The sequence below is a fragment of the Natrix helvetica genome (assembly GCF_964273705.1).
Source record: "Natrix helvetica genome assembly, chromosome: 6".
In the NCBI taxonomy this organism is placed as follows: domain Eukaryota; kingdom Metazoa; phylum Chordata; class Lepidosauria; order Squamata; family Natricidae; genus Natrix; species Natrix helvetica.
In genome coordinates this window covers 72074322-72086934 of record NC_138553.1, presented here as the reverse complement: position 1 = coordinate 72086934, position 12613 = coordinate 72074322, and the positions used below count along the sequence as shown (strand labels likewise).

General features: G+C 36.5%; 1 protein-coding gene across 2 annotated transcripts in view; it reads left to right on the top strand.

Annotated features, from left to right (window-relative positions):
- TBC1D22A (TBC1 domain family member 22A) overlaps window positions 1-12613 on the top strand; it is a 133963-nt gene that overhangs the window by 13373 nt on the left and 107977 nt on the right. Inside the window, exons 3-4 of one of the 2 annotated variants that reach the window (XM_081958796.1) lie at window positions 989-1326; window positions 2606-2782. In XM_081958796.1, the coding sequence (XP_081814922.1) occupies window positions 989-1326; window positions 2606-2782 (515 nt within the window). Of the gene's footprint in view, window positions 1-985; window positions 1327-2605; window positions 2783-12613 lie in introns of both variants that reach the window. The other variant, XM_081958795.1, reaches the window with a different exon arrangement.

Genomic DNA, 12613 nt, shown 5'->3' with positions numbered 1-12613 from the left:
TGAATCAACAAACCAGCCCAGCACTTGCCTGAAGGAAACCATTGAGAAAACTCAGATAGCCGCCCTTAAAGGGATTATCCCAAAAGAATAGAAATCATGTAGTCACAGGAACTCTCTGCCTTGCCCTTGAGAGAATTATCTCCTGGACAAAAGAAGTACCTCTTAAGGCAGTCTTCAATTCTTTCCTAGTCGGCTTCTCCCAGCTGGAACGGGGAAATTTTTCCAACAGTATACTGCAGTAAAAATATTTGAAGCTTTTTTTCAGCCCTAATGAGTGGTAAAGAGTGAAGCAATCTTCTGTGCAAATGGAAGATTGCTTCATTCATTAGCACCTCATTAGGGCTGAAAAAAAAGCTTCCGATTTGGATGTTTTTAAAAACAAACTCGATCTTCTGATTTAGCTGTTTTCATATTGTGTTTTTTAATCCACATCTCTTGTCTGTGAAGTGCAGCATTATATTGGAACAGTCTGAGTCTGTAATATATCTGATTGATACTCTTTGTGATAATTCCAACTGGCATGACAGAGAGGTTTAGTTTTACACAGTGGTTATTCACGTTGAACACAAACAAAGCATATGAAGACCATGTGTTCTTGAGGAGGACTTTTTGCTAGAGTGTTAACACCTATTGTATAAATAATTGTTACTTACAATTGTTAATTGAGAACTGTCTCTCCTATTTCTCTTTTTGCTTGTTTCATTTTAACAGCTACAACTGAGTAAATGAAACATTATGGAAATTCTGAACAGCCATTTGTCCCGGAAGGGTCTCCTGCTTGTGCAAGGGGGTTGAACTAGAAGACCTCCGAGGTCCTTTGCAACTCTGTTATTCTATTATTCTCAAAATGACGTCCTAATCTTCTGGCTTTTTCATCAGAAATGCATCAGTTTTAGTCAGCTTAATTTTTTCCCCTTAATTACATTTTACAGTAATGCAAGTATTTGTAAAAGCTGATTTTTTTGTTTGTTTGTTTGTTTTTAAGCAGTTTAAAACAAGGAACCAAGCCTCCAACGACCCCAGTAAAAACCAAGAAGTTCAGCACATTTCAGGAATTTGAAAGCAACACGAGTGATGCCTGGGATGTAGGAGAAGATGATGACGAACTTTTAGCAATGGCTACAGAAAGCCTCAACACTGACGTAGTCATGGAAACGGCTAACAGAGTAATTCAGAATCACAGCAAATTACAAGAGCAGCACAAATTGCAGGAGGAACAGATAGAAAGGGAAGAGCCCCAGAAACCTTCAGACTTGCCTTCAGCTGCATGTGGTGACAACAGGCTGGTTAAATCCGTCAGTGAAACAAACGCATCAAGTTCTGCAGGTATATCACACTTAAGAAACTCAATTGCTGCCCTGTGCTTCCCCGGGCTGAATGCAACAGTTGTTCCTGAGCACCAATTGAAAGGTCCTGCTGGTTTTCCAAAAGCGAAGTTGGAAAATGGCTAATAGCTCAATTCCGATACTGTGAATATTGAATTGATTATCCCAACTTACATGGAACTAATCCCCCTTAGTTCTCCAGAGACCATTCCTCTGGTAGGAGAAATGGGAAATTTTTTTACTTTTACTATTTTCGGTATGAGAAAACTCTGAAATAATGGATTTCTAAGTATTATATAAAATAACAGCACTGTACTTTCTTGTTACGAGTAAAATACTTCCTTTCTAACAAAAGGAAATTTCAGTGTGGTACTCCTTAGTTTTCCCATCCTTTTCTTGACAAACATGAGGTCAATGGCAGGATAGATCTAGTGTTATATCTGGTTTGGAGGTAAGGGGATAAATATTGCTATTTGTAGTCAAAGGTTTATTGATGATGATGATGATGATGATGATAATAATAATAATAATAATAATAATAATAATAATAATAATAGCAGCTTATTAGCAACCTTGACTGTCACTAAGTATTGTATCTTTTTATTCTTGATGAATGTGTTTTATTCTCCTTATGTACACTGAGACCATGTGCACTAAAACCAAATTACTTGTGTGTCCAAACACACTTAACCAATAAAGTGTTCTGTTCTGTTCTATTCTACTCTACTCTACTCTACTCTACTCTACTCTACTCTACTCTACTCTAAAATACATAGTAATACTGTACAGGTAGTCCTCTGCTCATGACCACAATTGAGCCCAAAATTTATGCTGTTAAGTGAAACGTGTGAAATGTGTTTTGTCCCATATTACGACTTTTCTTGCCACAGTCGTTAAGTGAATCACTGTGGTTGTTACACTACTAACACGGTTGTTAAGTGACTCTGGCTTCCCCATTGACTTTGCTTGTCAGAAGGCCGCAAAAGGGGGTCGCGTGACCCTAGGCACCGCAACGGTCATAAATATGAATTAGTTGCCAAGCACCTGAATTTTGATCACATGATCATGGGGATGCTGGAGAGGTTGTAACTGAAAAGTGGTCATAAGTCACTTTTCTCAGTGCTGTTAAAACTTTGAACAGTCACTAAACGAAAGTCGAGGACTACCTGTATGTATGTATGTTTGTGTGTGTGCATAGTTATTTATTAAAAATAACTTTCCTTTCTCCCATTTCAGATTTAATCAACTTTATGCCTTGTTTCTCCTGTTATATTTTCTAGATAACACTAATCCAAATACTTCTGTGCCAAGATCTCAGTCTCTTCCACAAGCCTCTACATGTGCACTTACTGGTGGAGTGGCAGATAATGCCTCTGGTGTTCATGTATTATCTGAAAGAGAAGCATTGCGGTTAGATAAATTCAAACAGCTTCTTGCTGGCCCAAATACAAACCTTGGTAAGTATTCATAAATATTAAACAGCACATTAGATTAAGATTTCTTAGATTGTTGTGAGAAAAGAATAGGTGTTTGCTCTTTCCTAAAATGCATATTGGAACTCTTTTACTGCCTTCTTCTCTTTTTAATTCTTTTGCCTTAATGGAAAATTAGGTGGTCTATTTCAGTACCTCTCCCAAGGATTTTAACTATAAGCCTATTGTTGCACTTCTGTTGTCAGATCATTTCAATATTAGAGTGGCATTGCAGTTTTTATGATATCTGGCTGAAATTTCCCGTAAAATGGCTTGGGAAAGAATAAAAACAATCAATATTACAGGGATAGGAGAAAGATTTTAACTGCATCCCCAGATATCTCCTCTCTTAGGTAGGTTATACTCATCCCAGACCTTCAAGCAATTGTTTGGTAGCCAAAAGGAATGCAATTTCTTCTCGCTGTAGTAAAGTGTGCCTGTTATTTAAACAGGCATAAGAAAATTAGAAATCCAAAATTTTTCAGGCATCCTATTTGCACAATTTTACTTACAAAGAGCTTCCTTCTTTTTAATCTCTGCGTAGGGAGATGTTTAAATTTTTTATCCATATTCAGAGACATGGATGGAGAATGAGTCTACATTTATAGGTACCTTGGTCTATTTTTCTATGGAGATTTCCTTTAATTACCATAGGTTCTGAAGCAGTAGATTTCACAAACATTGATTCTGTGAGCAATTAATGATATAAATTATACTTTAGATATTTGTTAGATAAAGAGTTTCCTGGGTCCTAGCCCTATTGAGCTGCTCTGAATATATTCCTGATTAACTATAGTTAAAAGATATATTGGTGATGGTGACAAAGAAAAACAAGAGTCAGTTAAAAAAAAGTATTCCTTGGCAGGGGTTTTTTTTTTTCATTCACCATGAAACAATGAAAACTCCATCGGTATGTTTTATGTTAAAGCCTAAAACATTTTCACGTATCCATGCAAAAATTATACATTTTGCTTTTTAGTAAACAGGAACAAATTTCAGCTTTGTAGATATGTCAGTTTTAGGAAACCTTTTATCTCTTTTCTATATAAATGTGGTGGAGGGGAGGGACTGTCATTAAAAATTATCACATAAACCCATAGATACCTTTCTTGACATGTACAAGGAAGATACTTACCAATTGATGCATCATCCCATATGTTAAAGACTTGTTTGGGATACTGCTCTTTTCCGTAAAAAAAATTGAAAATACATCATATTTTTAAATTGCAATAGAGAGTAATAGAACAGAAGTGTAATGTGGCAGACTAAAACTTCATTATATTTTTAGATTGCTGCCTTTGCTAATTGTTGCATTGTAGTAGTGGTCTACCTTTTTACTTTTCCGGTTCTTATTATAACATTCTTATGAAAGTACTATTTGAATTAAATAAAATATTTCATTCTGTGCCATTTTTCTTTTGTGGCAAGCCATTTCTTTATCCTCTCACCTTTGATTCCTCTCCAGGTTAGACAGTCTGTTGATAACAACCAGGCATCGATGGGTAGTTTATTCCCAAGTTAAGCACAGAAAACCACGTTTTTTTTTACACATTTGCAACTTTTATAGCTGCTATGTGCTGCTATCATGTTTCCCTGAAAAGATCCAACTGGACAATAAGCCCTGCATGATTTTTCAGGATGCTTGTAATATAAGCCGTAACCCCCACCCCCCAATAAGCCCCAGTTAAGATCATCAGCCAGATGAATGTATTTAGTACTGCATTTCCCTGAAAATAACATCTAACCAGAAAATAAGCCCAAACAAGCAAAAATTGCTGTTAGAGCAAAAAATAAAATATATATATATATATGCTGGTTTTGTTGTATTCGGGTCTTTTCCTGTGTAAGGTAAAAACCTTACACGGGAAAAGACCCGAATACAACAAAACCAGCATATCTACACCCGTGAAAATCTACGAAAACAAATATATATAATTAGCTCGAAATAGATCTATACTAGTCTCCCTTTATTTATTTATCAGTACAAATACAACTATATATATATATATATATATATATATATATATATATATATATATATATATATATATATATATATATATATATATATATATATATATATATATATATAAAATATTAATTAACAAATCCAGATGTTAAAGAAAATTCAGAGATGTAGAAGGTTAGGAAAGCATATACCATACAACCTAGAAAAATTGTGGAAAGATGTGATATAACCTAGGAACAAGAACCTATTTAGATAGCTGTTGGAATTGGGAAAAAAATAAAAGAAAATTGAATTCAATATTAGAATGCTAGATGAGATTCAGAAGTATGTCTGGGCTTGATATTTATTGCAGCTTTAGTTTACCTGTTTAAACATTTGTGGCAATGGAAAGTATCCTACCTCTAAGTACTCTATGAAACGTGGTAACATGGTAAGTTATACCGATTTTTAGATATCTATTTTTTATGTTAATAAACCACAAAGAGAGAAAACAATGAGACTGGAACACAGTTTGCAATACTTTACTGAGGAGAAGAAATTAGCCTTTTTGAAAAACAACAATAACAAAGTCCTCCTATCCTCTCCCGTAAGAAAGTGCTAGTCATGTGGAATATTTGAAAGGCCTTGTCTCCTGTATGAGGACTCAGAAGAGTGCATGAGAGAACTATACGTGTATAAGGGAAGAAGAACATGTATGTATATGTGTGCATGAGGAAGCAAGGGGCAGAAGAATCAAGCAAGGCAGCAAGATATCTTGTGATTTTACATCCATATATGAAATTGTTCCTATCTTGTTTCTTATCAGTAGAGAAGCATTCGGATGTTTCAACAAACCATGCATTCAAATGGCACGTTTACAGTGTGCCAGCATTGTAATTTCATTTCTCTCTCTCATTAAGATCAAATTATAACACATAAACAAAACTGAATCTTGAGGTCTGAAAGTGTTGAAATAAGCTGACACCTGTTAACTAATAATGATTTATTGCCAGACTTGGCTAAGTTGTACATTTAGTTTTTATCATTTAGTCCGTGTAACAGTAGTTTTTTCTAGAACTGTGACACTACTGGATTTTATGAGAATTGCATAATAAGGGGAGCTTGGTCCATTGGTTGAGATCAAGCTAAAGTAACATTGAGTCTTTCCTTACAATTCTTTTTAAGCGAAAATAGATCCTATTGGTTACAGTAGAGTTTAGATAGCTCCTACTGCTATGCTTTGTCTTTGTAGGATAGTGCTAAGAATAGTCTTACAGTATTGTTTCTTACTTCAGAAGTCTGGAAAAAAGATGATATATCCCTCTCTTGGTGATAAATGGCCATGATATTTGGAATTATTTAATTGGTTGCCTGACAACTTTCATAATAGCTAATCTCAAATGTTCTTTTATGCTCTCTGAACCCAAACACAGTTGCATGGGTAGTCTAGTTCCAGCTTTGTGGGTAAAATGCTCCTCGTCATCCTCAGTGGATTGGAAATTTGGGAGCAAATATCAAATTGTTGCTTAAAACACCCCAAAGAAGTTAACCTTGAAAAAATAGTAAATATTTATAAATACGACCCCCAATTTCCTGAATGGGAAATGTAGATCAGCAATGTTCCTATATTTCAACAATTCCCATTTCTCCTGGTAGCCATTCATATTGCAAATTCTCTCTCAATGGTCTTCTACCCAATCTGTGTTGTCATTTAGTGATTAATCCGTGTGGTGCTGTTTTTGTTTCTTTCACATCTCTATTTTCATCTGTTTTAGTAGAACATGTTGTACTTCAGCTAAGTTTTTTCGGTTGGGGATTGTTTTCCAAGAATATAATGTGTTCAACATGCTCCATTTATCTGATACTTCTTAATTTCTGAATCCATTCAAGAAAAAATAAATGCAGTATTGACATGGGTTTTTAAAAATACGTATAACAGAACTGTCTTTTTTTATTAAAAAAATAAAAAGAGCAGTTACTCTGGTTACCCATAGCAATATCAAGGCATTTATTAGAACAATCTCTGTGCTGTTTAACTTCTCAGATACTGGTGGGGGAGCTGCAGTTCCATGACACTGCATTGTTTTAGAAGAATATTCTAGTTCTTTGGAGTTAAATTATGCTAAGATATTTTTTTTCATAAGAATGCGAAGCTTATAAATCTAGTTTATCATGTCCATCATTTAATTGTCCATTCAAATCACGTTACGATTCACAGTCTCTCAGTGAAGAAACAGTTTTGTGTTAAAAGATAAATAATGCATGAGCAAAAATTGTGGGTTCCCTTAAAATTATACAGCCAGAAATATTACGCTTAAAGGGAAATAATAGAAGAATGCTTTTGTGTTTTGAGCAAAATATTGTGCGTAGTTAGTTGCTTGGTTTTCAGCAGGCCTCCAGGCCAGCAATGACTTCTATTTGAAGCAGAGTCTAATTTTTGATAATAGCAGAGTACCAAATCTCCATACTAAAAGTGTAGTTCATTGGTATTTATTTCATTGTAATTGTATTGTGTTAACTGAAGGTTGCTGAATTGAAACAGTATATAATGAGTGTATCCAGTTCAGGCTGGAAAAATGTTAGAGATAGGTAAATTATGCTGTTTTAATTAAATGTAAATGCTAATGATTTCTAAGAGGTTACAGATATGTATACTGTCTTAGATATTTTCTAGAATCTTGCAATATGCTTGAGTTGTTCGAATGAACCTCTTGATACTGAACTAGCCAAGGGCCAATTTGTTTTACCGGAAGAAAGAATAGGCAAGCTTAAAAGTGCTTGCCTATGGGTTTTCCTTCCTGGAAAGAAGCAGAAAATCCTTGCATCACAAGAGTGGTAATACTTCATTGCTTCAGGAAAGCTCGAGATTGTGTTCTTGATGTGGTATGATTTCATTAAAAAAAAACATCAGTCGTTATTGGAATGAGAAAATATTTTGTTCCTCTATATTAATTGGTTAATTGTGATTCCATCGTTTAAATAAGAGGTTAGGCATTTTAATGTTTGATTGTCTTTTGATCTGGTGCTTTTTTCTTTCTGTAGTGACTGGTGTAATATATTCCATACTTTCCGTCTTTGTTCGTAGCTGTCTTGCGCTTCTCATGTGAAAACTTAAATATGTTTTCTGGACTACTTGGTGTTCCTTGAGCTTGATCGTTTGCTTTGCAGACATTTCATTACCCGACTATATAACCCCATCAATGAATGGCAAGCAAACAGCCAGGCTCAGAGAGCACCAAGGACGCCACATTCAACCCTGATCTACATACGTTCTGTTCTATTGAAACCTGATTTGCCTAAAATCAAATGAGTTAAATAGACGTGCAAACAATTATATGATGGCAATAGCACTTAGACTTATATACTGCTTTATAGTGCTTTACAACCCTCTCTAAGTGGTTTACAGAGTCAGCCTATTGCCCCCGACAATCTGGGTCCTCATTTTACCCACCTCAGAAGGATGGAAAGCTGAGTCAACCTTGAGCCGGTGAGATTTGAACTGCCGAACTGCCGCTAGTAGTCAGCTGAAGTAGCCTGCAGTACTGCAAATCTAACCACTGTGCCACCTGGGCTTTGAGAATGCGTCTTGTTTGGTTCCTGGGTCATGTTTGTGTTTGTTGAATGATCTAGAATGGAACATGGGAACTATTCTTATTAAAGTTAAAGGCCATATACTAACCTATGAAAATACAGTAAAGTCTGTTTGCCGATAAAAGAATAGTATTTAGCCTATTTTAAATTAAGCTATGGCGTCTTATACTTGCTTAAGAAGGAGCTTGTTGCCTTTTAAGCCTTGCATAGAAAGGAATATACACCAATGCAAAGAACTCAAAGGGAAAATAAATAAAGATCCTTTTTCTTCTTTCCTGTCTCCTTACAAAGAGCCTTAAAAAAGTAACTGCAGGTAGTCCTCGACTTATGACTACAATTGAGCCCCGAATGTATGTTGCTAAGTGACAACTTTGTTAAGTGAGTTTTGCCCCATTTTACGATCTTTCTTGCTACGTTTGTTAAGTGAATCGTTGCAGTTGATAAATTGGTAACACGGTTGTTAAGTGAATCTGGCTTCCCCATTGACTTTGCTGCTGTGAACATCACCAAAGATGATCACATGACTCCAAGACGCTGCGACCATCATAAATATAAATCAGTTGCCAAGCAATTGTAATGTAAATCATGTCATCATGGGGATGCTGCAATAGTCGTAAGCGTGAAAAATTGTCATAAGTCACATTTTTCAGGGCTATTGTAACTTTAAATGGTCATTAAATGTTGTGAGTTGGTCACTAAACTGTTGTGAGTTGACTGCACACCTGTACTGTGTACACCTGTACAGTGTACTGGAGTGTACACACCTGTACTGTGTTGAATGAGCCAAAACATCGAATGCTCTTCTTCTTGCAATATTTATCCAAAGATTTGGCTTGCTTCCCCCTCCCCTCCAACTTTTTGGGTATCAGGGACTGGTTCCGTGGAAAGAAATTTTTCCGTGGACCGGAGTGGGTGTGGTTTTGTATGCTACTTGCATCCTGCAGATCGGTTGTTTCTTTGCATGGTCCAGTTTCTGGCATGCCGCAGCCCGGTGCTGGTCCACAGACCAGGGATTGGGAACCCCTGACCCAAGAGACCATCTCTCCTATTCCTCATTTGTTCACCTGTTCAGTTTTGATAAGAGGCCCTTTCCTTAGTGAAACCTTCTTTTCATGTTTCCAAAAGGAGAAATCCAAACAGTATTTGAAGTCTTTAAGCTCACCTTCCAGGATATTCACACTCTGTAGCAACAGTGTCTGAAATTACTTGCACTCTTGTCCTTTTTTTTTTCGTTTTGTTTTATTCTCTTCTTATTTGAATCTAGTGAACGCTGTGTTAAGTCCTTGGTTTCTTGCAGATCGAATGTCAGAGTAGTTGTCTTGTCTCTAGAATCTTGTCTAAAGTTCAGCTGCCTTTGTAGCGGTTTCTTTCGAGTCCTTTGATACTGGTTAAAGTTCCTGGGTACTTATTAAATGTGACAAGCCTAAACAGGAAGAGAGCAGCAGCAAAAGAAAACATCTGATTCTTTGCTTGTCATATCTTTCCTTCTTCCCACCAATCTACTCCCAGCACCTCTCTGTTTCAAGAAGAAAAGAGTGCGACGTTGACACTTTTTGTTAAAATAATTGGAACATGTTTCTCATGTGCCTGAGTATTTGAACTACAGGTAGTCTCTGTTTAGAGACTGCCTCATTTAGCAACTGTTTGTAGTTACCACAGCATTAAAAAGTAACTGCAGGCAACCGTCACCGGCATGCCTTTTTTAGGTTTGTAAAGCAAAAAATGACTGATTTAAAATCATAAACGCAGTCATGGTTTTACTTAGTGAAACTTCTTAACAACTGAGTTGCTGGTTCCAGTTATGATTGCTAAACAAGGACTGTCTGTATTTATCTGCAGGCAGCTAGGAAAAGAGATGCTGCTACCAGTATTTCTTTTTTGTCTAGGAACAAAATGAGCATTTCCATACTGCACAAGTGTCCTTGCTGAAGGGAAAACACTTCTTGAATCTGCATATTGGCCTCTGAATCCATCACTGAGATTTGTTTCTCTCCATCAATGCTGTTTTCAATCCAGATCTGCTTAAATGAGTCAGAGGTACTTTGTCTTAACACTCTGAAATATAATAGACATATTTAGTTGCAGAAATCCCCATGGAATAGGGACAAGGATGGCAATCAGTTCCTTCAAAAACAGCATGTACTCTCTGATGCTAAATATGATGGAAATGGCTGTTTGAGTGGGATCCAATCTTTTTAAAAAAATACTTTTATTTCTTTTAATTACAATTAAAAACAACAAAAATGCAAATAACATTTAAAGAGAATGAAATATTTCTAATATAAATTTAATGATTATCTAACAGACCATGTCTCCTATTATTAATTTGCCCAAAAAGAAGAGAGAGAAATCTCTTTTAACCCAAAGGGGGACAAATATGAAAAAAAGATGCTAATGTTACGTTATAACATAAATATATTAATTGTATTTGTATAAAAACTACCACTGGTCAGTTTTTCAACCTTTGACCACATGGAATCTTATGGTCCAGTCTTTTCTTTTGCTGATAAAAGACCCAATTATAAGATTGAGAATTGGATTCAGTCTATCTGGCCTCCTCTCTTCTTTCATAGTGATCTTATGATACAGTCAGTATTAAAAAGGGAATATTGCTTTTTGGACCTTATTCTAGAATGTGCAGCTAAAGAACGTTCACATAATTTTCATGGGCAAAAATAATCATTTGAACTATATCAGACAGCTGATAGTTCAGCTGCCTTTTAAATTTTCATTTACCGTAGTTGAAGCTCATTAGAGTATACGTACTTGTTCCTATATGCTATGGGCAAAACATTCAGTAAAGAATTCTCAGTCATCCAGGTCATACTTGTCCCCCAGGTGCTTTTTCAAGAGGCAACGGAACTTTCTTTGTTTTTTCCTTGAATATATTTCGCTTCTCATCCAAAAAGTTTCTTCAGTTTTGACCAAAGAAGTCTCTTGGATGAGAAGCAAAATGTCTTCAAGTAAAAACAAAGGAAGCCCAATTGTCTCTTGAAAAAGCACCTTTGAGATTCAGTAAGGAAATGACATCTAGAACAATTTCACCTAAACACAGGCAGAATGGTGAAAGCTTCCACCTTATATTTAGCATTTTATGGCAGGATTTAAGATATTAGTGAATTCAGTGAGCAAGATTAAAAAAGAAAATCTAGGAATTCTAAGCCATAACGAGTATACATATCCAGTACCCTTCTCAATGTCAGTATAATGACTGATTCATTTATCCACTTAGTTATTAGATTTCTATCTCCTCTTTTGTTTAGAACCATAGAATCATAGGGCTGGAAGGGACGTTGGAGGTCTTCTAGTCCAACCCCCTGCCCAGGGCAGGAGACCTTATTGCATCCCGGACAAATGGCTGTCCATTTTTTTGAAATTGAAAACCTCCAGCAATGGAGCACCCACAACTCCAGGAGGTGAGCTGTTCCCTTAATTAATTGTACTTAACTGTCAGGAAATTTTTCCTTAGTTCCAGATTGGATCTTCTCTTTAACAAGCTTCCGATCATTGCTTCTTGTCCTGCCCTCAGGTGCGTCTTATACACTGAATACAGCATATTTTTGTCTCCCGAAACTCCACCCCTTCACCAAAATGGCCGTGCATAGCTTTTAGAAGGCTTTCAGAGAGCTCCTGAGGGCTGGGGAGTACAGAAGTGAGCAAAAAATGGGCCGTTTTGTGCCCCTCCAGCCCCCAGCAGCACTCTATAAGCTTCCTAAAGGCTATCCATGCCCTTTTTTAGAAAAAAAAAAAACGGGCCCGTTTTCACGAAAAGCGGGCTGTTTTTTGCTAGTTCCCCCCACCCCAAGAGCACTCTACAAGCCTCCTAAGGGCTATCTATGCCCCTTTTTTTGAAAAAAAAAAAAAAACGGCCCCATTTTTGGGAGGTTTGCAGAGTGCAAAAACGTTTTTTTTTAATTTTTTCCTCTTCTAAACCTTGGTGCGTCTTATACTCCTAAAAATACTGTATATCTATGCCGTTGTTTTTTTTCCTGCCCAAATGCAGGATCTTGCTCTTCTCTCCACTGAATTGCATCCTGATCCTTCTGAATCATAACTCTGTCTTCCGAGGTTTTGGCAGTTTGCTGCCGTCTGCAAATTTGATGAGTTCTCTTTCCCCTAACCCTAACACTGTGAGAAAGGTTGATCTAATATCACATGGTGAGTCTCCATGGATGAAAGTGGACTTGAACTCCAGTTTCCCCATTGGCAGTTCATCACCATAACATTTAAACCACCCTGGGTCTATTCTGTTAAGGTATCTGTCAGTTTTTCCTCCT